The sequence below is a fragment of the Schistocerca gregaria genome, chromosome 5 (assembly GCF_023897955.1).
Source record: "Schistocerca gregaria isolate iqSchGreg1 chromosome 5, iqSchGreg1.2, whole genome shotgun sequence".
NCBI classification, from domain to species: Eukaryota; Metazoa; Arthropoda; class Insecta; order Orthoptera; family Acrididae; genus Schistocerca; species Schistocerca gregaria.
In genome coordinates this window covers 99885420-99911502 of record NC_064924.1, presented here as the reverse complement: position 1 = coordinate 99911502, position 26083 = coordinate 99885420, and the positions used below count along the sequence as shown (strand labels likewise).

At 44.5% G+C, this 26083-nt stretch overlaps 1 protein-coding gene across 3 annotated transcripts in view; it reads right to left on the bottom strand.

Moving 5' to 3' along the window:
- Positions 1-26083, bottom strand: part of LOC126272054 (SH2 domain-containing protein 3C) — a 950261-nt gene that overhangs the window by 41657 nt on the left and 882521 nt on the right. For all 3 annotated transcript variants that reach the window (XM_049974570.1, XM_049974571.1, XM_049974572.1), the window contains 2 exons: positions 20998-21297; positions 14225-14397 (listed from right to left, as the gene is read on the bottom strand). In XM_049974570.1, coding sequence (XP_049830527.1) covers positions 14225-14397; positions 20998-21297 — 473 coding nt within the window. The remainder of the gene's footprint in view (positions 1-14224; positions 14398-20997; positions 21298-26083) is intronic.

Here is a 26083-nt window from a genome sequence, read left to right as displayed (position 1 = left end):
ACTGAGGCTTCATGGATGTAAAGGATTCACCATCAGCTCTCGTACACACCAGGTAGCGGGGCGAGTATGGTTCGCTGGCATCCTTAGTCTTTCGTTCCTCCCATGGTGTAGCCAGGGAGGGGAACGATTTGGGGTCATATGTAGTTGCGTTGTATTGAGCCCTGGAACGCTTAGAGACTGCTGGCGGCTGGCCACCAGCAAGAGATGACGTACCACGCTTCATTGCGGGTCATCCGCCCTGATGCCACCTACTCCGACCAAGGGCCCTCCCCACGGGCGCCACCCAGCCTCAGCAACGACCACCTGGCTGGATGGCCATTGCCGGGAGTCCCAATGCCCCAAGGAGATAGGCATCTACTCCTTGGCATACGTGGGGAGTTAACGGCGCTGGCATCAGCAGAGCGATCCCTGTGTAGTCAGGGGGCTACAACCAACAGGGTACATGGCTGCCCCACCACAACGGACTGGCTACCGTGCTGGATTTTAGGTGATGTAGTCCAATATCGTCATTGGCGCATAAAGCGACACAGCATAGCAGACTGCAAGAAACCGCACCCAAGAATAAATCCACGCCCAAGAAATGGTAGGTGAGCGGGACTGCTAAGCGATGACGACAAACCTGGCTAGAGATGGTAATGCTTGATGGACACATCGCTCCTTGTAAGGCGCCCTTCCCCAATCGGCTCGCTCTTCGGAAAATTTAGAAGGATGGAGGTCAAACCCGTTAGGGGACCATCTCACAGGGCAAAAACGTTTGAGACTCCTTTTAGTCGCCTCTTACGACAGGCAGGAATACCGTGGGCCTATTCTTACCCCCGAACCCACAGGGGGAGATAGTAAACTGTACAGACCTTCATGTTTAGAGACACTCGTTACATTATTTATTTCTCGGCTGACTCGCTTAACACTACATTTCACAGTGCTTTGAAAGAACCAGTACTGCTACAAAATGGTTCAAATGGCTCTAAACACTATGGGACTTAACATCTGAGGTCATCAGTCCCCTAGACTTTAGAACTACTTAAACTTAACTAACCTACAGACATCATACACAGCCATGGCCGAGGCAGGATTCTAACCTGCGACCGTAGCAGCAGCGCGGTTCCAGACTGAGCACCTAGAACCTCTCGGCCACAACGGCCGGCAGTACTGCTGCATCACTTACGTCGGCAGCAATTGAAAACAGACGACAGTCAACGAAAAATGTTCCTATATGTGTAGTCTTCTTTCTGTAATCGTACGGACTATACTGTTTGGCGGTTCACGTGTGTATCCATTTCTTTCTAAAGCGAATCAGTTTTCATCTAGTGCTCTCGAAGTGAAAATCGAAATGTAAATCGAAGTATGTCAGGTTTTTTTACAATCATAACAACTGTCACCCATTCCAAGCAACGCGATGTAAATGTGTACTTGAAATTTATTGTGACTATATCTCCCTTAAGCCACCATCATTAAAAGAATGGTCCGATGTTGGTCATCTCCTTTAAAGTCAAAATCAAATGTTGGTCGCCCTAATTTAATGCAACACATTCGGCCTGAAAGACATCGTGGTTATGTACTTGCACGTAAATTAATGAAGAGCCAGGGCCTGTGTACCGCACACGAGTGCATCGACAAGGGTTGACTTTCTGAAGCTCTCCTGGGCGTCGCCCCTCCGTGCTATCCCCTCTCCCCAAACACCTGATCCCCGTCGCCTGTCCCTCGTGCGCCATTGTTACGGGACACGCCTTAAAAGCTCTCTTCACTCTTTGTCGCCGCGAAGCAACACCGCTGCGGCTTCGCTGTCGGCAAACTTTATTGCTAAATGAGAAACAGCGAGAAAAGTCTGTCCTGTGAACGAGGCTGTTAACAATAAGAGCACGGGATATAAAAATGAGAGAAAACACGAGAAAAAGGCAGCAGAACTCATCTGCACAATTAGCGTCCTATACCATTTTCGTTTGTAACATAACTCTGGAACGTATTCTTAGGTCAGTCATAATCAAAAGATGAAGCAGCCACTTGAGGATAAACGCCAATTACCCCGCGAAAACCTACTTACAAAGTTTCAGGAACCAGTACTCACTGAAGAATTACAGCTCACAGAGACACATGTGAGTAGTCATTTCGCCCACGCTCCATACACGACTGAAACAGAAAGAAATACTAACCCGTGGTTTTCAGAGTGTGTATGTGAATGCAGAAATATGAAAACTGTCATCCTCTGTGGACAACGACATCGATTGTGAGAACACAGATCCTACGGATCGCATTCGCATTTTTTGCACAATTTCCTGGGCCAGATTGATTCAATGTTCCTAGACTTTCGTACGTGTTTTGACTGGTTACCACCTCGACCGAAAATGGTTCAAATGGCTCTGAGCACTATGGGACTTAACATCTGAGGTCATCAGTCCCCTAGAACCTAGAACTACTTAAACCTAACTAACCTGAGGACAGCACACACATCCATGCGTGAGGCAGGATTCGAACCTGCGACCGTAACGGTCGCGCGGTTCCAGACTGAAGCACCTAGAACCGCTCGGCCACCACGGCTAGCTACCTCGACGCACACTAACTGAAATTCGGCGGTATGAGATATCTAGCCAGGTCTGTGACTGGTTTGCGATGCTCTTCGCAGGCAGAACGCTGCACATTATCTGGTATGAACGGTCGTCCATAGGCAAAGAAGTAATCCCTGCTGTGATCCAAACAATTATAATAGTGGCCGGTCATCTATGGGGAAGTTTTAAGCCCATTTTAGACGGGCGACTTTTCTGATAAAAACCAATTTCTCATTGTGAGTGGGCGGCATTGGCTTACGTAAATCAGCAGCCAACCACATCGCGAGTGCATCAGTGACGTAAATGACTGTACTGATTGTGGAGTTTTTTTCTTGGCCACTGGTGTGCACTAGACAGCACATGTGCTGAAACAGGAGACTGGCGGGCTATGTGCAAACTAAGTTGAATTTCGGCGCGCTTGCTGATGGTTGCGACAGTAAAGGGATTTGCCATTTACAGTCGCTTCCATCAACGACCGTGCGAGTGTCAACCCAGTTTGCAGGCGAAGTATATCTATTCTCGGCAAACTCATTCGTGCCACAGTAATGGAAATTGCGTGTTCTTAAACTTTGTTATTTCAGTTGTTTTCGTGATACACTGCGAAGGTAGCTCGATGGCTGGTATTTTTCCCACTAGGATTCTTTCAAAACAGACGAAATATGTGAAAGAAAACGCTGTTTAAGTTTTAAAATACCTAGAAGACGCCAACATGATGTATAAATAAGAATTTAAATAAGTAAACGATTTTAATGAAAACTGTTTCAACGGTGAAAAAGTCAGATCTGTTTATCGAGAAAAATAATTTTAGATGTTTTCCAGCCCTCGGAAAGAAACCAAGATACAAAGAAATAAAGGATAAAGTAAGAAGGTGTTATTCATTGCCTTCTAAATATTGTTTGATGTGTTTATATGTTTTCTCGAGCAAATAAATATGGATGTTTTGACGACCCTTTTCCTATTCTTTCAGCCCTCAGGACTAAGGACAATTTGCCATACGACCTCTGCCAGGAACATTCACCACAAATTTTGCTTTTGTCATTAGTAAACTCTATTGCCATAGCTTGTTCCTACATCCAGTTACCATATTTCAATTTTTTTCGTAAAAAGGATGGTCCCTCACAACCTCACTTTGACCGTTCAGGTAAAAGGGAGACAGGAGTAATTTCGGCGAGAATGTATTAACTTCCTACGTTGGCAGACTGCTCTGGCAACCCCAACCCATGGAATTTTGGCGCTGCCGTTCAAACTGAAACGACCACTCGTGAAAAATGAGCTTCATTACAGGAATAAAACGCCAAGGGCGCTGCAGTATACTCACTTGCGAGTAGTCGATTGAATGAAGACAGTCGCTTAAGTGAAAGAGGCTTTTTACAATAAAAACTGAGTTTGACAAGATATCAACGTGGCACAATGACTGTCAACTATTATTTTGGAGAACTGTTAGGCTGTCCACCTCACGAAACATAAAAACGTGGCAGCACTTGACTGCAGGAGTAGATATTCACAAATAGAGCCAATTACGTCGAGCCCTGGGAATAAATTAAGTAGGGATATCAGCATGGGACGATCCCAGAGGCTCAGTTGTTAAGTAAAGCCAATAACAGGCCTCGATTTATTGTTAGAATACTGGCGAAGTGAAGTCTGAGTACAGAACGTCGTTCTTTGGTGAATGAAATTCACCACGGTGGAGCCCGTTAGCACTTGGTAGCCTACACTACAAAGAAGTTTGCCACGAGGGCAGCGGCACCTTGAAAATTGGGGCACAATATACTGAAATATATCCTGCTTTCTGTCGTATTCATATATCTTCTGATAAAGACACAAGTTTTCTATTATGTTGGATAACTACATTTTTGTCACAAAACTGTGAATGATTTTACTAGCGCAAATGTCGCCTTTAGGACGAAGTTTTCTTGTGAAATGCTACCCTCTATCTATCCACTTCCCTGAAAACGCTACTCTTTGATTATTTTGTTGTGGTTTAATTTAGGTATTCTGTAGTTGTAATTCTTTACAATCGAATTACGTAAAAGGACTTCTCGTACATGACCCTCAGTTCAGAAATCTATCTCCAATAAATGAGGGTTAGCAACGTTATGATCAGTCACACAGAATCGCATTACGTCATCTTAGTTACCATTTGCGTAAGTATTGAGAATTGTGACAAGAGTTGTTGAAAGTGACCACTTGTTGTTCTACATTTGTGAACGTCTTGTGTATTCTGTTAATCAAGGAAGTGTACCTTCCACCTCTGAAAATAGCATAAACAATTTTTGTGATGTCAGCGGGAACTTCACTCCGCTTACGTGAAAACCAAAATTTAATCCTTTTGCAAAGCGCTGCAAACTTCTTTTTGGTCTAAAGTCTGTGACATGAAATGCTGCCCGAGATGCTTTTCACTACAGACTGGATAGTGGACAGAATAGTGTCACATGGTATATGCTGTTTCCATGATTTTGCGAAAAACAGTCTGGAACCGCGCGATCGCTACGATCGCAGGTTCGAATCCTGCCTCGGGCATGGATGAGTGTGGTGTCCTTAGGTTAGTTAGGTTTAAGTAGTTCTAAGTTCTAGGGGACTGATGACCTCATAAGTGAAGTCCCATAGTGCTCAGAGCCATATGAACCATTTTGATACTAATGATAAACACAGCGACGAAAATCCGGAAGACAGAAAGAAGGCTGTATATATGCTGACCTATCTCTTCGAAACATCTGCTGTTTGCAGAGACAGAGAAGACTAAGATTATGAAACAAAATATCCAAGTTGGAAAGAACTACTGCCTGGACGGAACAATGAAGTATGTTTACTGCAATAAAAGACAAAGAAATAAAGAGGGATGGACATATTTACACAATAGGTGTTTAACCTTCGGATCAAAAACAGTAGGTGTAACTTAAAAAGTTATCAATTGATGTTGAATTCCTTTCCAGAAAAAGACGTTGGTGGGTGTATGACAAATTTAAAAAGATGCTATTACTAAAACAGTATCCTGAGGTCGCATGCTTATCTAGATGAAAAATGGTTTCACGTTTAGTTCAAAATGGCCTGAAATTATTTTATTGCGATTTATAATCTCGTTTTTCACACTGCAAAACGGAATACGGATCATCGTTAGCCAACAGCCTCTAAGTATACACCAGGCATATCTTATGACACCTTAAATTTTTTATTTCATTTCTTAGTTCCAAGTTGAACTGATTTCGCAGAAATGACATTAAAAGTCCTACATGTTCCTAACATGTAATCAAAAGAAAGAGAAATTATGTTTTGCTTTCTTATTAAACCGAGGAAACATGCAACATCATTGTACTGTGTGTATTTACTCTTCCTTGAAACTGATGTTATCATATTACTACCAGTAACCGTTATTCGAAGTTGTCTGGTGAATAACGCAATCACACTGCAGATGACAAGATATGTTGCAAAGATAAATATGTCGGTAGATATTAATCTGGATAAATGTTAAAATGTACTTGCAAGCTCGAACGGAACATGGCGCAGCATACTACCGTTATATGAAATCTATCTACTCTTCGCTGGAACTATGTATAGCGTACGCGCAAATTAAGTTGACAGTCACTGCGTAGGCTGATGGGAGATACAGAAAACGCGTTTCCCATTTACGGTCGCTCCCATCAACCACCAAGCCGAATGTGCAGTATCTCGCTTTCATCTTTAAAAATATTCTCGATACGTTAGTCACATTCCTTATGCAGCAGTGTGTTTTGTTTTTTAACTGCGAAGTATACGAATGGCTTACAGTACTTAAATCAGAAATGTAATGATAACTGTGACCAATTTTGAAAAGATAACAATGCTGGGGAATTAGATTAGGAAATGAGACGTTGAAAGTAGTACACGAGTTCTGGTATGTCCGTATCAAATGAGACAAAAATGGTTCAAACGGCTCTGAGCACTGTGGGAAGACAAAAATGGTTCAAACGGCTCTGAGCACTATGGTAAGACAAAAATGGTTCAAACGGCTCTGAGCACTATGGGACTTAACATCTATGGTCATCAGGCCCCTAGAGCTTAGAATTACTTAAACCTAACTAACCTAAGGACATCACACAACACCCAGTAAAATAAGAGGCAGACATAGAGATGATGTAGAATGTTGACCAACAACAGCAAGAGTAGCTTTCTGAAAGAGAGACATATTTTAACATCTAATATGAACTTTAAGTTTTAGAAAGTCTTTTCTGGATGTCTTTGTGTGCATTGTTGCCTTACACAGAAGTGAAATGTCAATGATAAACAGTACACACAAGAAAAGGACGTAAGTTTTTTAAAACGTGATACTGCAGAAGAAAGCTTAAGGTTACACAGATGGGGTAACTAATGAGGTGGTACTGAATGGAGCTGGGTATAAAAGAAATTTATGGTTGAATCTGACTAATGTAGGTGTTGGTCAGAAGGACACATGCTGAGACAATAAGGAATCGTCAGATTAGTAATGGATGTGAGGGTGGTAAAAACTGTTGAGGGAGATTTACCTACAGTAAGCAGGTTCAAATAGATGTATTGTGCGGGAGTAATGCAAAGATGAAGAGACTTGCACAACATGATACATTTATGTTGAGAGCTGCATCAGACATGTCCCCAGACCAACCGCCATCACCGTAACAACAAGTATGTTTGTTGCAAGTATTGATGTAAAACTGTAAGATATGAAATTATCAATCGTTTTTAACCAAATAGTGCCCTCAAGATATCCTTCTGACCAACACCTTCATTAGTCAAATTCAGCCATAAATTTCTTTTATACCCAGCTCGATTCAGTACCACCTCATTAGTTATCCCTCTGTGTAGCCTTAAGCTTTCTTCTGCAGTGTCACCTTTAAAAAATCTTAGTTCCTCTGCAGACGTGATGAATACATGCATTATGCTCGGTGCTGCTACACGTTGTAAAACGCTATATGCAGTCACGAAACTGCCAGAAAAAGCTGAACCACTGTACTGGTGACTTCGACGCCAGTTTGTGCTGACCGCTTAAGGCCCCTGCACGAGCAACAATCAACCGATCGTCCTACCGAAAAATTGTGCGTGCGTAGGCGTTTTGACCGACTGACCAACGAACTTTCATGTTCGTCTTCAGTAACTGTTTATGGAGAAATTTAAAAACTGCTGATTCATGTGGGACCCGTAGATGCAAGAAATGAAGCCCTTTTTTTCATTTTTTTTAATGAATCCATAATGGTTTCGTGTGGCACACAGATTGAATTAAAGTCCGTCGATGATCTCTATTTGTCTTTTTGCGTTTTATTTCCGATACTTGTTGAAATGAAATCTTAAAACCGAAATATCGGCATGCAGTGGTGGGTATTTCTCTCTGACATACCATCACTGGAGGCCCCGTGCAAGACGGTCATCAGCCTGACAGACATTGAGCTGAGTGACGATGCGGTTTCAGTTCTGGAGAAGGGACATAACTTTGCTCCTATGCCTAAGAACACATCGGTTGCGGACATTGTCAGAACAGTTGCGGCGAGACTACCGCCTGAAACAGTGGAAGAAGTATGTCGTGAAAACTGCCGTGCTCTGACGAGAACTAATCCTACAAAGTCAAATATTACCGGCAGAGAGCGGGCGGCGATTCGGGACCCGAGAGAATGCTCTGAGATTGTCGTTTTACCCGCTGACAAAGGCAACGCTGCTGTTGTTCTTTCCCACAAAGACTGCATTGAGATGACGAATCCTACAGGTAGATCAACGCTAACCCCACAAAGAAGTTGTAGAACAAGACTAGAGCTCTTTTCAAAGGCGCAGATTTGGCAGAGGGTGTCGCCAAGAAACTGTCACCTCAAGGACATCTAGCACCAAGACTTTATGAGGTGCCTTTACGCCCTATAGTACGGAAATGCTAACCCCTTTTGTGAGTAAATGCACCAACCATATCCGCAATTCTGTGGATTTTGTAAAACAGGGTGAAAGACTCTGATGTCCTGGTGAATTTTGACGTCGTTTCATTACTCACGGGTAGCTAGCTACTCGTAGAACTTATTGGTCAGAAATTTGACGTGAAGAAGACCGACGTTTTCAGTCATGCCCTGACCTGTACACATTTTCTCTTTAATGGAGAATACTACGAACAAATGGAAGGAGTCGCAATGGGCAGCCCACTCTCGCCTGTGGTCGCGAATTTGTATATGGAGTACTTCGAGGAGAAAGCCCTGGCCTCTTTCAAATTGAAACCCACGTATTTCTTCGTTATGTGGATGACACGTTCGTCATCTGGCTCTATGGAATGGGCAAACTCCTTGACTTCCTTACACATTTGAACTCCAAATTCACTATGGAGACAATAAGAAAGAAGACGATCATTCCTGGACGTCATGCTCAAGAGAAGAGCTGATGGCACCCTGTGTCACGGTGTGTATTGGAAGAAAACTCACACCGTGCTGCCACCACACAGCCGGCCGAGGTGACCGAGCGGTTCTAGGCGCTACAGTCTGGAACCGCGCGACCGCTACGGTCACAATTCGAATCCTTTCTCGGACATGGATGTGCGTGATGTACTTCGGTTAGTTAAAGTAGTTCTAAGTTCTACGGGGACTGATGACCTTAGAAGTTAAGTCCCATAGTGCTCAGAGCCATTTGAACCATTTTTGCCACCACCCTTAACAGACGAGTGGGGTTCTAAGAACACTATATGCAGGACGCGCTCCATTTCAGACAGAGTCTGTCGCAGGAGCTGAAACACCTCAGAACTGTGTTCCAAAAAAATGAGTGCCCAGAATCGCAGATCAGGCCCGCTCCCCGCCCCACCACAACAGTACTGTCTATGGAGACGGAAGAAGCCATGGAGGAACAGGCAGCAACTGCCTTTATACCGTACAGTGGCGCACTATCGAGAAAAATCGGACGCATTTAGTAAAAACCGTCTTTTGCCCGCCCAATACAACACGAGCATTATTTGGAAGTGCCAAAGATGATCTCTGTTTGCGTAAGGCCGGCGTACACGATTCCACGTCATGTGGGAAAACATATCGGACAGACAGTGCCCACTGTCGAAGATCCTTAGCGAGAACCAAAGAGGCACACCGACTGATGTATCCCAACAAGTCAGCGGCCGCAGAGCACTGTTTGTCCGAAAAACATGCGATGGTGCACGAACATACCAGGATCTTAGCAGATTTCCAAATACTGGGACAATGTCGTTAGAGGGGCCCCAGAAATTCGTACCACGGATGATCTTACAACCGAGATTGCGGCTATAATCTTAGCAAGGCCTGGGAACCAGGACTGAGTTTAATTGAAAAGACTATCAGTGTCTTCGCGATCGCTAGCGAGGACCGCGGACGGAACGGCTCGCGGGGGTGGGGGATTTTAGTAGTCGGCCGCGAGCCTTGAGGAGCTCAGTTCGTCACCGCACCTGACCATGGCGACGTGTTTGATCGCCGAAATATTGTGCCCGTTGGACACTATGAAGCGGCAATATACCCGTGGACTGTTCGATGAACAAATACGCCGGGAGAAACTGAAGAATCACAAAGTGTGGGATAATTTTTATACACACATCAAAAAAAGTTTTTGTTCATCTCGGTTCCGAGAAAATTGGAATAGAGATCAACATAAACATCATTTCCGCCCTTCTTATTGCTCAGGAAAATCACACATTGATGTTGTACCACTGTACAGCGAGATCTTCAGAGATTATGGTCCAGATTGCTTTACAAACCAGTACTTTTAATACCCAGTAGCACGTCCTCTTGCATTGATGCATGGCTTTATTCGTCGTGGCATACTATCCACAAGTTCATCAAGGCACTTTGGTCCAGATTGCCCCATATCTCAACGGCGATTAGGCGTAGATCCCTCAGAGTGGTTGGTGTGTCAGTCGTCCATAAAAAGCCCTTTTTAATCTATCCCAGGCATGTTCGGTAGGGTTCAGTTTTGGAGAACATGCTGTCCACTCTAGTCGAGCGTAATCGTTATCCTGAAGGAAGTCATTCATAAGATCATAAGATGTGAACGATGGGGGGGGGGGGGGGGGTGCGCGAATTGTCGTCCATGAAGACGAATGCCTCGCCAATATGCTGCCGATATGGTTGCACTATCGGTCGGAGGATCGCCTTCACGTATCGTACAGCCGTTACGGCGCCTTCCATGATCACCAGCGGCGTACGTCGGCCCGACATAGTGCCACCTCAAAACAGCAGGGAACCTCCAACTTGCTGCACTCGCTGGACATTGTGTCTAAGGCGTTCAGCGTGACCGGGTTGCCTCCGAACACGTCTCCGACAGTTGTCTGGTTGAAGGCATATGCGACAGTCATCGGTGAAGAGGACGTGATGCCAATCCTGAGCGGTCCATTCGGCATGTTGTTGGTCCCATCTGTACCGCGCTGCATGGTATCGTGGTTGCAAAGATGGACCTCGCCATCGACGTCGGGAGTGAATTTGCGCATAATACAGCCTACTGCGCAGTGTTTGAGTCGTAACACGACGTCCTGTGGCTGCAAGTAAAGCATTATACAACATGGTGGCTTTCCTGTCAGGGTTCCTCCGAGACGTAATTCGTAGATAGCGGTCATCCACTGCAGTAATAGGCTCTTGGGGGGGGGGGGGGGGGCGCCTGAGCGAGGAATGTCATCGACAGTTCTTGTCTCTCTGTATCTCCTCCATGTCCGAACAACATCGCTTTTGTTCACTCCGAGACGCCTGGACACTTCCTTGTTGAGAGCCTTTCCTGGCACAAAATAACAATCCGGACGCGATCGAATCGCGGTACTGCCCGACGAGGCATGATTGAACTGTAGACAACACGAGCCCTGTACCTCCTTCCTGGTGCAATGACTGGAACTGATCGGCTGTCGGACCCCCTCTGTCTAATAGGCGCTGCTCATATATGGCTGTTTACATCTTGGGGCGGGTTTAGCGACATCTCTGAACAGTCAAAGGGACTGTGTCTGTGATACAATATCCACAGTCAACGTCTGTCTTCAGGAGTTGTGGGACTGTTGTGATGCAAAACGTTTTTTGATGTTTGTAGTTCTAACAGTTACTAAATTCTTGATTTCTTATGTATCTGTTGTTGTATTTGTGAGATAATGTCCACCAGCGCCATGTTTAATCATTCTTCTTCGAATCTGAAATGCGTTTCTTAAACTTACCGGTCATCTTTTATGCTACATACATAAATAAATTAATAAAGTCTACATGAACATCTTTTGTTTCATTTATTTCGCTGGACTTTCCTCAGGCAACTATAAATCACGGTGCAGGTTTCAGGAATCATTTTAGTCAATGATTGTGGGGATACAACAGCACTGGATTTGAGATCCTCGTAACTTCTGCAGTGATTAGAAACCGTAATGTAGCTAACAGCCTTTCCTCGCATCTCACATCCTCTCTGAAGACTGTATTCGAATCCGTTAAGAATCGTTTGATGATGTGCAGCACCTCCGAAATGCATGAGTCACCCATTCTTAAATAATTACAAAAATCATCGGCTCCCAGCTTCTTAAGTAACAGAGCGTGGGTAAATTTCTTTCCTTGCATTGGCCACGTCTTTGCCCACAGCTTTCTCTAGGCTTTTTTTGTCTTGTTACCTTTGAAGCAGACAAAGCAAGCCGGCCGCTGTGACCGAGCGTTTCTAGGTGCTTCAGTATGGAACCGCATGACTGCTACGGTCGCAGGTTGGCATGGATGTGTGTGATGTCCTTAGGTTAGTTGGGTTGAAGTAGTTCTAAGTTTTAGGGGACTGATGACCTCAGATGTTAAGTACCATAGTGCTCAGAGCCATTTGAACAAACCAAACTCTCGTTTTTGTTTGTGCGTGAAACAAGCTGGATCAAGTAGAACATAAACACAATGAAGTAAATATAAACAAAGCACAGCAGGTCAGCTCTGTAATCGCTGAGTGCCGTCAGTCGGGACGTGTGTTGGCTGCCACACTCATTTGTGATGTAAATTCAAGAACATCACGTAGGAAACTGTTCAAGGAACTGGGTATTCTAATCACTGCTGCTCAGTATATTTATTCCTTAATGAAATTTGCCTCAGATAATATATCTCTATTTCAACAAATAGCTCAATACATAGGTTTACTACTAGGAATAAGAACAATCTACACAAAAACCTAAACTGACTTACCTTGGTACAAAAAGGGGTCCAATATTCAGGAACACACATTTCCAATAAATTTCCATCAACCATTAAAAGTCTGGTTTCAGATAAAGCACAATTTAAACAGAGTTTGAAAAACTTCTTGATAAGCAACTTCTTCTTCTCTACAGATGAACATCTTACAGGGACTGCTAGATTTCCATTTTGACAGCACTTGGTCACAACAGTCCAAAATGAGATATTTTGTTTTCTACCAGGTAACAATGCTGCTGAAACTGTTTTAATGTTGAAACCAGCTTACCAAGATGACGCTATGGGAAAAACTCAAGTGTACAAGTGGTTTGGTCGATTTAAAAATGGCGACCTGTCGACTGATGAAAAACCTCTTTCTGAACGTCCATCAACTGCCCAAATCGACGAAAATATTGAAAAACATTCGGCAGCCTGTGCTGACAGACCATTTTCAGAAGATTGCGCAATAGGGTTCGTCAAAAAAGACACGATTTGTGGCGGACAGGAGACTCGTTCTTCCACGACAACGCACCTGCACACACAGCCATCTGTGTTACGACAGTTTTTGGCTAAAAATGGCATAGTTGTGCTGTCCCACGCAGCTTAGTCGCCTAACCTGGCTCTGTGCCACTGTTTAAAAAACTTTATAATTAATGTAACAGTATCAACTGAAAAAAATCAATGTCTCTGTACTAGTGTAAAAGGCATTTCAGTTGCATAAGTGAATATACTATCCTTTCCAAACATAGGACATCTTCAAATGTTCCGATATACGATAGCATCTTTGATACTCATATGTTTGTAAGCTCTTTGTATATATCAAAACATGTGGAGCGTGGTAGAAATCTTCTCGGTGACAAATCTAAAGTGTTCAGTGAGAAAAATTTACGTGTGCAACAATAAGAATGCAGTGGGAATGCATTCACATCTGTTGGACGAATGCTATGAAAACAAACACTCCAAACCGACATTTCACGTAAGTCACATGCAACGAAAATCTGTAACGTAACCATTTGTGTATAGCGTGCTTATAATTATGTATTATTTAGATTTTAGGACAATTAATCTGTAAAAAACACACCACATGTCATAAGGTAAGCGTGTAAACCGTCTGAAGATGAGCCACAACGATTCCAAACCGGTAACGGTACCCTTTGAATAAAGGAACTGAAAGTAAATTTGTGGCTGGTTGCTGTCCTAACACCATCAACATTTGTCTTCAAATAACAGCCACTGTCTCCATATGAGAAAATTGCATACTACAAAGACTGTTTCGAACAGTGGAGGCACCGGTGGGAAAAATGTATTAGTTGTAATGGCAAGCATTCTGAAGGAGGTTGTCTTGTAAACAATTCGAAAATATATAGCTTTAAAAAAAATAATTCGTGTTTTTTGCGTAACCGCTGGTTTTTTGTTATGCTTTCTGACATGTTCCACACCCACGAGAATCTCTCTGGAACGAAAACTGAATCTAATCTCCATGAAATCGGTCAGCCGACCGGCCGATAAATTGGTTCGTGTGTAGGGAGGGGCGTTTAGACCTAGTGCGGTGTGGGGAACGCCCTGATGGGAGCGCTAGCTTGTGCTTGTACTTGCCTCTCGATGAGGTCGAGGCGCAGCTGTCGGCCGTGCGGCAGAGTGACTAGCTCGAGTCCGCAGGCGATGCCGAGCCCCAGGTCTGCGGCGTCGAGCAGCAGCGAGAGGTCGACGCGCGTCAAATGGGCCGCCAGCACGCGCGGGCCCGTCTCCTGCAGCTGCCGCCGCACCGCCTGCGCATGCGCACAAAAACGCCCGCGTCACCTCACAGGTCCGTAGCAGTTTAAGGCCCGTACACGATCAAACTGTTCGTCAAACTGCACAATGTTTGCCGAACAGTTGACCGTGTACGGTGCTCTTTGACGTGTTTGTCAAGCATAGATCGTGTTTGCGGGGTAATTTTGATTACTGAAAAGTTTGACGAAATGGCGGAAGTTGTTTTTGTCGATTTTTCGTCCCATATGTATAGAGAAAATTTGGCGTGTTTGCGGAACTACGCAAACTACGATTACGGATGAAAACAAAATAGCGCCGAAAATTACGGAAATGGTAGTGGTATCACATGCTTCCCAGCCACATCTTACGCAGGAAGAGGTTATGAAGGAAATCGATAGTTAATGGATGACGGAGAAACGGGAATGCAATGAAATAAAAGAAATGGAAGTTCTCCAGTTGTTCTACAGACGATGTAGGCTATATGTACGAGGGTAATCCCAAAAGCAAGGTCTCGTGTTTTTTTATAAGTACAGAACTCTGTCTGGCAGTTGGTCACACTGTTATGAAGAGTGCTTCACGTGCTGTGTGTAAACATGTGCACGCCGCGCTGAGGCTTTCACAGTCTTGGCTTGGCAGCCGTTGAGAATGGAGCTTCCGTTGGATGTTACCGCCAAGTGCGCACTGCGCCGATTGAAATCCATCGCCAATTGACGGAAGTGTATGGTGAGTCGTGCTTCGGTGTCAAAAATATTCGTAATTGGTCTAGAGACTTTGCAGCTCGTCAGACTGAAATTCACGACGAACAAAGGAGCGGGAGACCGTCAATTTCTGAGGAGACAGTATTGAAGGTTGAGAAAAGCATGTCTGAAATCGGCGGATCACCCTGGATGATCTCTGCACGCTAAGTACTCTCACAGAATTTTAATGAGAATATTGAACAACTGGAAGGTGTGCACAAGATGGGTGCCACGTATGCTAACAGAGGACCACATACGGCAACGTGTTGATGCTTCCCACGCATTTCTTCACCACCTTGCAGCTGAACAGGACAACTTTCTGGATTCAATTGTCATGGGTGACGAAACCCGGGCACACCACTTTACACCTGAGACCAAGCAACACTCACGCCACTGGCGTCATCCTTCTTCGCCAAACCTGCGGAAATTCAAACAAACACAGTCTGCCGGTAAAGTCATGGCAACCGTTTTTTGGGATCGGAAAGGGGTACAGTTGGTCGACTTTATACCCACTGTGACTACAATTAACGCTGACAGGTACTGTGAGACTGAAAAAACTCAGACGGGCAATTCAGAACTGGAGAAGAGGAATGTTGAGCAAGGGCGTACACATTCTCCATGACAACGCTCACCCACACATCGCTCAGCAAACCATTGCTCTCCTGAAAAAGTTTCAGTGGAACATAATAATCCACCCACCCTATAGTCCTGACTGGGCGCCCAGTGACTATCAACTGTTCCCTGGGTTAGAAGAACATTTGGCCGGAAAGCGATTCGGCTCCGACGATGAGGTGAAAGAAGAGGTTCATAACTTTCTGAACAGCATGGCGGCAGGCTGGTAAGACATAGGCATACAAAAACTGCCACAGCATTTACAAAAATGCATCGAGAGGAATGGTAATTATGTCAAAAATAGCTAAATGTTCAAGCTGCAAACTGATGTAAACGATTGTAGATATAAATAGGTCTATGTACTTATAAAAAAAATAGGAGACCTTACTTTTGGGATTACCCTCGCAAGTAAGGAAGAGTGGGTTTAACGTCTGCTTCAAAAGTAAGGTTAAATTGCAAGCTTTCTTGGTACTTGTACGGCTTGCCTGATCCATCTGTAGATAAGAGCAAATTTGATAGACAAGTTAGCTCTTTTACAAGGGCTATAACAAATGGTTAAATTTCTCTCTCATTTTAAGCCATTCTCTGGACCAGCGTCTCATTATTTATTCCTCTTTATACACAGCGCCAAAGTCAATCCAGGACTACATTGTCTAATGTACTGCATCACAATACACTGATAGTTACTAAGGCCACCAAGCTGAGAGGGGCACCCCAGTTCAAAATCTGTGTGTAGGGTGTATCATAAATAGTAGTAAAAAGTGACATGGCTAATAGTGTATGGTACTTTTGAGAGAGAATTGTGAATGTGCAGTTACGAGCCACTACTGACTTGTTGTTGTTGTTGTTGTCTTCAGTCCTGAGACTGGTTTGATGCAGCTCTCCATGCTACTCTATCCTGTGCAAGCTGCTTCATCTCCCAGTACCTACTGCAACCTACATCCTTTTGAATCTGCTTAGTGTATTCATCTCTTGGTCTCCCTCAATGATTTTTACCCTCCACGCTGCCCTCCAGTGCTAAATTTGTGATCCCTTTATGCCTCAAAACATGTCCTACCAACTGATCCCTTCTTCTAGTCAAGTTGTGCCACAAACTTCTCTTCTCCCCAATCCTATTCAATACCTCTTCATTAGTTACGTGATCTATCCACCTTATCTTCAGCATTCTTCTGTAGCACCACATTTCGTCTCTTCTTGTCCGAACTAGTTATCGTCCATGTTTCACTTCCATACATGGCTACACTCCAAACAAATACTTTCAGAAACGACTTCCTGATACATAAATCTATATTCGATGTTAACAAATTTCTCTTCTTCTGAAACACTTTCCTTGTCATTGCCAGTCTACATTTTATATCCTCTCTACTTCGACCATCATCAGTTATTTTACTTCCTAAATAGCAAAACTCCTTTACTACTGTAAGTGTCTCATTTCCTAATCTAATTCCCTCAGCATCACCTGATTTAATTTGACTACATTCCATTATCCTCGTTTTGCTTTTGTTGATGTTCATCTTATATCCTCCTTTCAAGACACTGTCCATTCCGTTCAACTGCTCTTCCAAGTCCTTTGCCATCTCTGACAGAATTACAATGTCATCGGCGAACCTCGAAGTTTTTACTTCGTCTCCATTAATTTTAATACCTATTCCAAATTTTTCTTTTGTTTCCTTTACTGCTTGCTCAATATACAGATTGAATAACATCGGGGAGAGGCTACAACCCTGTCTCACTCCTTTCCCAACCACTGCTTCCCTTTCATGCCCCTCGACTCTTATGACTGCCATCTGGTTTCTGTACAAATTGTAAATAGCCTTTCGCTCCCTGTATTTTACCCCTGCCACCTTTAGAATTTGAAAAAAGAGTATTCCAGTCAAGATTGTCAAAAGCTTTCTCTAAGTCTACAAATGCTAGAAACGTAGGTTTGCCTTTTCTTAATATTTCTTCTAAGATAAGTCGTAAGGTCAGTATTGCCTCACGTGTTCCAACATTTCGACGGAATCCAAACTGATCCTCCCCGAGGTCCGCATCTACCAGTTTTTCCATTCGTCTGTAAAGAATTCGCGTTAGTATTTTGCAGCTGTGACTTATTAAACTGACTTAAGAATGGAATATTGTCCTGATTAGCAAAAACGTTTACTATTGGGGAGAGATCTGGCGACCTTCCTGGTCAAGTTAACGTCCGGCAAGCACGAAGAGAAGCAGCAGAACTCTCGCCTTGTGTGGGCTGGCATGTATCATCTTGCTGAAACGTAAGCCCAGAATCGTTTGACATGAATGGCAGCGAGACAGGGTGCAGAATATCGTCTACGTACTGGCGTGCCGCAAGGTTGCGGCGGATGACAACCAAAGGAGTCCTGTATGAAATGAAATACTACCCCTCATTATCAGTCCTAGATGTCGCACAGTATAGCGGGCGACAGCCAGGTTGATGTCTTTGATGTCCGGGGAGTCTTCAGACACAGCTTTGGCCTAGAATCTCACTGACTGAAGTAGAAATGTCTTCAGTGATGAATCCTGGTTCGAACTGAATCCCAATGACCAGCAAGTCTCTTTAAAAGGTGTGACGGACACTAGAGAGCATTAGTGTATTAGCACCAGGACTGGTGTCGGCCTGTTTAACTGAGTGGTTACGTGCTTGCCTCCCACGCAGTGGGCCTGGCTATCATTCCCGGCCAGGTTGCAGATTTTCTCCGCTCCTGGAGTGGATGTTGTGTTGTACTCATCATCACCAACATGCAAGTCGCCAAATGAGACATCACCTGAAATAAGATTTGCAACCTGGCGGCCGAACTCGCCCAGAAGGGGCCTCCCAGCCAACAATGCCATACAATCGTTTCATTTCATTTTACTAGGCCTGGCAGCGCACATTGAAGGGCGTGCAGAGAGTCACATGTTGAGTGTTCACTGTGAAGGATGAGGCCGTGTACTCGTATGAGACTGTGTTATCAGCACCTGACACATTTTGAAAGCACTCACATTGTGAATCTCCATTTCGCTGACTTGTCGAATCGTGCAACATCCAGGTTTGTGGGGCATTCGAATGTGACAGTGACGTTATGTTGGACCGTATAGGTATATGTAGGCACAGATACTTGTCTCCAAGGAACTAGTTGACAATGTCTGACTCCCATAAGATTGTATCACCATACTGTGCACCAAGCACGACTTTGTGTCATTATACACCATTACTCTGAAATTAGTACCAGCCAGACTAGGGAATTAAAATCCCATGCGTAGACTGCTAGTAACACCACAATACAAACAGTCTAACTGAGAGAGGTGTTGAAGTGGTTGGCACAATGTACTCGCATTCGGGACGACGACTGTCATAAATAAAGGAATACGTGATTCAGCATTTTTGGAAATTCAGCACCTAAGGAAGTGAAACAAGGGTGAAATGTTTTCGAAAATATTTTATTGTGAAATCATACCTAAAACTAAATCTACGAAAACTGATATTTAGCTTCTCGGTTAGAAATGAAACAATACGTGTGCCACTGTTTTTTGGAGAAATAGAGGGCCGAAATCTATAAGAAAATATTTCGTAATGTTAAGAAAAATATTTAAAGCTAAATCTATGAAAATCTGTATTTCACTTCCCGGTTAGATATAAAGAAATATGTGTCAGGAGATGGAACTGTCTATGGAAATATCACCACATAAACCTTGGACTACAGTTACCAGAATCGTTTTTCGGTCAGAAGTACACATTAGAAAAAGACCTTGCTTCTGTGACGTTAATTAGCGTGAAAAGTTTGGAAGATATTGGAACTTGTGAACAACATAAAAATTCGGTTAAATACACTACTGGCCATTGAAATGGTTACACCACGAAGATGACGTGGAGTTGACCGACGTTGCCTGGAGAAACGTTGTTGCGATGCCTCGTGTAAGGAGGAGAAATGCGTACCATCACGTTTCCCATTTTGATAAAGGTCGGATTGTAGCCTATCGCGATTGCGGTTTATCGTATCGCGACATTTCTGCTAGCGTTGCTCCAGATCCAATGACTGTTAGGAGAATATGGAATCGGTGAGTTCAGGAGGGTAATACGGAACGCCGTCCTGGATCCCAACGGCCTCGTATCACTAGCAGTCGAGATGACAGCCGCATGGCTGTAACGGATCGTGCCGCCAAGTCTCGATCCCTGAGTCAACAGATAGGGACGACTGCAAGACAACAACCATCTGCACGAACAGTTCAACGACGTTTGCAGCAGTATCGACTATCAGCTCGGAGACCATGGCTGCTGTTACCCTCGACGCTGCATCACAGACAGGAGCGCCTGCGATGGTGTACCCAACGACGAACAAGGGTGCACGAATCACAAAACGCCATTTTTTCGGATGAATCTAGGATCTGTTTACAGCATCATGATGGTTCCATCCGTGTTTGGCGACATCGCGATGAACGCACGTTGGAAGCGTGTATTCGTCATCGCCATACTGGCGTATCACCCGGCGTGATGGTATGGGGTGCCATTAGTTACCATTAGTTACACGTCTCGGTCACCTCTAGTTCGCATTGACGGCACTTTGAGCAGTGGACGTTACATTTCAGATGTGTTACGACGCGTGGCTCTACTCTTCATTCGATACCTGGAAAACTCTACATTTTATCAGAATAATGCACGGCCGCGTGTTGCAAGTTCTGTACGGGCCTTTCTGGATCGCCAGTTACTACACTTGATGAACTGTGGTATTGTGTTGAAGGTGGATGGGCAGCTGTACCTGTACACGTCATTCATGCTCTGTTTGACTCAATGCCCAGGCGTATCAAGGCCGTTATTGCGGCCAGAAGTGGTTGTTCTGGGCACTGATTTCTCAGGATCTATGCACCCAAACTGCGTGAAAATGTAATCACAACCAGTTTTAGTATAATATATTTGTCCAATTATCTGCATTTCGTCTTGGTGTAGCAATTTTAATGGCCAGTAGTGTATGTGTCACGAGATGAAAGTTCCTATGGAAATATCACCACATAACCTTGGACTCCAGCTACCAGAATCTTTTTTCGGTCAGAAGTACACATTAGAAAAATACCTTGCTTCTATGACGTTAATTAGCGTCAAAAGTTTGGAAGGTGTTGGAATTTGTGAACAAGATAAAAATTCGGTTAAATAGAAACAAAAAGGTCTGTGCAGACTACGCGAGCAAAGTAGCGGAAGCTAAGCTAGTAAATGAGGAAGGAGGAGATAACAGCGAAGAGAGAGGATGGTGGTAAGAGGTGTGCGAGGTGAACAGAGAGGGAGCGCGCGCGGCGTACCTGCAGGGCGGACGGGTCGAGCGGCTTGTTCTCGATTACGGGCAGCAGCAGCGTGGAGGCGCTCTCCAGGTCGAAGGCGGACGCCGGCTCCGGCTCGGGCACGGACAGCAGCAGCGAGTCCTCGGCGGCCGAGTCGTACTCGGTGCGGTAGCGGGGGTTCTTGATGACGACGCCGCGGTGCTGCGCCTGCGAGCAGTCCGTGGCGTCGGCCGCCGAGCTCTGCGCTGAGTCGCCCGACCCGTTGCCCGAGTCCGAGCCAGACGCGTGGTACGACGACACGCGCTGCAGGCTCGCCGCCGCCTGCGCACCGCACACGCCGCTCCGCTCTACACACGTTGCCATCTGAACGTCTTACACACAACATTTAACGACACTGGGGGTTTTTGCATTTGTCAAGCAGTTAAAAAATTCGTGTTGCTCCCTGGTGACCAGCCTTTTCGAAACGAGGTGTTTCGACAGTGTACCTTGCCATCATCTTCAGGTGAAACCTCTAGAATGATCGCGTTTGCTACATCGCGCTTCCTTTGTACTCAGGAGACGTTCGTTTCACTCGACTCTGTAATATTTCTGGCGTGTATTGTATTGTATTGTATTGTATGTGAACCGGGGACCTAGAAACGTAGGAGAGGCTCCGTCCCCGCCGCAGCCGCAGTGGTCCACAACCCCACGACGACTGCCGCAGTCCACTTCACCCCTCCGCCGCCCCGTTTTGCGATTCGGCCCCCGGTGGACCCCCAGGGAACGTCTCACACCAGACGAGTGTAACCCCTCTGTTTTGCGTGGTAGAGTACGCGTACGTGCAGAACTTGTTTGCGCAGCAATCGCCAACATAGTGTAACTGAGGCGGAATAAGGGGAACCAAAAAAATGGCTCTGAGCACTATGGGACTTAACAACTGTGGTCATCAGTCCCCTAGAGAACTACTTAAACCTAACTAACGAAAGGACACTACACACATCCATGCCCGAGGCAGGATTCGAACCTGCGACCGTAGCAGTCACGCGGTTCCAGACTGAAGCGCCTAGAAGTGCACGGCCACAACGGCAACCAGCCCGCATTCGCCGAGGCAGATGGAAAACCGCCTAAAAACCATCCACAGACCGGCCGGTTCACCGGACCTCGACACAAATCCGCCGGGCGGATTCGTGCCAGGGATCAGCCGCTCCTTCCCGCCCGGAAAGCCGTGCGGCTTAGTCAGCCATTATATTAGGCTCCAAGAAGCTGTTCCCAGAGCCCTGGAAATGCAGGAAGTATATAGATGGCGAGATGTGGTGTGAGGTACGTGTGATAGATGTTAGATTCGGTACCATTCCCGTGAGAAAGACCGCCTGCATAATGCTACTGCTCTGTGATTGGCTGCTGTGTTAGGGCGCCAAAACGTTAAAGTATGGTCATTATTATTAGTTAAACTACTCACTGGAATGACTTCACTTTTTAATATAAATATCTCTCAACAGCTGACTATCAATCACTCATTTTAGAATTATTAAAAAACAATTTAAATCAAAAACACAAGACTGAAAAATTGCAGATGAAGCACTTCCGAAGCGTTCGGGTCACACCTTTTCTAGTATGGCGCGCGAAGTGTTTCGGGTTGTTCGTCACTCTGGATTAGGCAGTCGAGAAGAACAGACATATTGTCTGTCGCAGGATGTGTTGGCCAGTATTCAGTATTAAAAGATTCACTCCGGTAGTCATGAGGCACAGACACGTGCCACAAATAGGGTAAAGATACATTTTCGTAAACATCGTGTTTGATCACGTCCTTTGCTGTATCAGAAGGTGTTGTATTAAGATCATCTAGTCTTCTCGTGTGGCTTTATGAAAATACGCGAGTGGCATCCCAAATAAGTGGTGCATTATTCCAGAACAAAACGTCGCTAAAAGTCAGTTTTAGCCTCAAGATACAGAACCTACGACCTGCGTGCTGTTTTCTGCGCTGGGGACATCAACTTGAAGACAGCAGGTTAGTGAACTATAACAGAACCTTCGTATTCCACACAGTGCAGCGGAAACAACTAGGAGCCTCACGTGTACTGCATGCGCAGAACAATCAATCAATTCATTCTTCCTTTCTTGCCGTAACTCTTCCTGTGGAGTGACTTCAAAATGATTTGTCTTGCATATAATCCATTATAGCACTAAAATGGATAGCACTTGACAAACTAAGGAGGATATACTATACTGGATTCAAGTATTTCGTTATTTTCGTACTATAAGTTGTGTGTTATGATAGTACTATATTCAAGGCAACGGAACGTTGTAGATCTTCCAAAAACTCGTCGCCCTCGGTACGACTTGTTATAGTTCAATCTCAGTTAATGATACATCGGGGATTATGTTCAAGAGTTACATGAATTCACCATAACGTAGTGTATAGAGGTTTGGAAAAAATGGTTCAAATGGCTCTGAGCACTATGGGACTTAACATCTATGGTCATCAGTCCCCTAGAACTTAGAACTATTTAAACCTAACTAACCTAAGAACATCACACAACACCCAGCCATCACGGGGCAGAGAAAATCCCTGACCCCGCCGGGAATCGAACCCGGGAACCCGGGCGTTGGAAGCGAGAACGCTACCGCACGACCACGAGATGCGGGCTATAGAGGTTTGGAGTTGGCGAATATACGGAAGTAGGGTCGTGTCTTACTATATATTAATTCCCCTCCCCACCCTTTTCGCATTTGTAAAAAATTCTTGGAGTTTCTTATTAATTTAATAAAGGGAACATACAATTTTTCTTGTTTTACTATCCACACATGTTTCGGAGAAATCTCTCGATCTTCAGAGGGGTTTATTGATAATATTATTACATACTGGTGTCCACAAGTCTATTTGGCATTTGCAGCACAGCTTCATTTATTCCCTTCCAGTATGTCGTTTTTAGCAGGTCCAGCGTTTTCGTGCTGCTACAGGGTGTCTGAGTGGAGTTTTCTCACACAAACTGTTTCACTCATGAGTGTGTGTTACGATGGAGAAACTTTTCCGAAACATGCATGGGTAGTAAAACAAGAAAAATTCTGTTTGCTCAAGGCGGAACCAGATTTCCTTATAACATATTAGGAAACAAAAACAGCCAAAGAAAGAGCTTCGACCACAAAATGATTACATAATAAAAGGCGCGATAAAAGTTCCCATTTGAGGGCGCTGCTACAGCGTATATGCAACACTGCGCGACTCCGATGCGGGTAATACAAGTACCAACATGTAGCCAAGGAATTAAGTGTGACATTTCTGACGTGCGTGCGGCAAAAGAGGGACGTTAGCTATGATGTCGTTATTACCAAAAGTGTCCAAACAGGATCAACTTCCCCTTCTTAACCACCGAAGGAGAAACGTCGCTAAACGTCAATCGGTGAACGACTAATGTCTGTGGGGCACGATGTCTGTCGAAAATCATCGTTGTGGAATGGTATGACGGCGTTCGATCTGTGAGGCAGCCTCTTCATTACAGACAAGTGGGAGGCACTCGAACACCCGACCTTTAGTCCTGATCTCTCTCCATTCATTTATCACATCGTCGGTCCCTTTAAAAAGGCCTTGAACGGTCAGTCATTTCTGTCGAGAAGGATGTGCATCAGGCAGTTATGGAGTACTTCATGTAAAACTGGACGGTGTTTTATCAAACGGCAATATTTACCTGATTGCCAAACCGATATTTGGACTGTACGGCCTTGGAACGAAAATTTTTGATCACCCCCTTTTACAAAGTGACTCAGCTACCCCTACCGATGTCGTTTCACGCAACCCGCAATGTTTCATCTAACCTTCAAAAGCCACGAGCCGGATTTTTATATTCTCTCCCACGCTACACGCAAGCTATTAGTCCTACAGAAAAAATGAACATGACCTTTCTGTAGAAAATGTAACGTAGTAAAATTTTGTATAGGGGTACGTTTTCACTCTAGGTCACAGGTTTAGTTATTCAAGGAAATGTGCAAAAGTGACCTGTAAATGCACCCCCAGCCCCACACTCGTTCCTTACCAGTCAAGATTTCTAATATGTTGTTCATATCAGGTTTTGACAGATGTGAAAATGCCGAACTATCAGCTTAATATGTCACGGCTGCAAAATACTAATGCGAATTCTTTACAGACGAATGGAAAAACTGGTAGAAAATGGCTCTGAGCGCTATGGGACTTAACAGCTGAGGTCATGATTCCCCTAGAACTAACAACTACTTAAACCTAACTAACCTAAGGACAACACACACATTCATGCCCGAGGCAGGATTCGAACCTGCGACCGCAGCGGTCGCGCGGTTCTAGAATGAAGCTCTCGGCCACTCCGAAAACTGCTAGAAGCCGACCTCGGGAAGGATCAGTTTGGATTCCGTAGAAATATTGGAACACGTGAGTCAATACTGACCCTACGACTGATCATAGAATAAAGATTAAGAAAAGGCAAACCTACGTTTCTAGCATTTGTAGACTTAGAGAAAGCTTTTGACAATATTGACTGGAATACTCTCTTTCAAATTCTGAAGGTGGCAGGGCTAAATACAGGGATCGAAATGCTATTTACAATTTGTACACAAACCAGATGGCAGTTACAAGAGTCGAGGGGCATGAAAGGGAGGCAGTGGTTGGGAAGGGAGTGAGACAGGGTTGTAGCCTATCCCCGATGTTATTCAATCTGTATATTGAGCAAGCACTAAAGGAAACAAAAGAAAAATTCGGGGTAGGTATTAAAATCCATGGAGAAGAAATAAAAACTTTGAGGTTTTCCGATGACATTGTAATTCTATCAGAGACAGCAAAGGACTTGGAAGAGCAGTTGAACGGAATGGGCAGTGTCTTGAAAGGAGGATGTAAGTTGAACATCAACAAAAGCGAAACGAGGAAAATGGAATGTACTCGAATTAAGTCGGGTGATGCAGAGGGATTTAGATTAGGAAATGAGACGCTTAAAGTAGTAAATAAGTTTTTGCTATTTGGGGAGCAAAGTAACTGATGATGGTCGAAGTAGAGAGGATATAAAATGCAGACTGGCAATGGCAAGGAAAGCGTTTCTGAAGAACAGAAATTTGTTAACATCGAGTATAGATTTAAGTGTCAGGAAGTCGTTTCTGAAAGTATTTG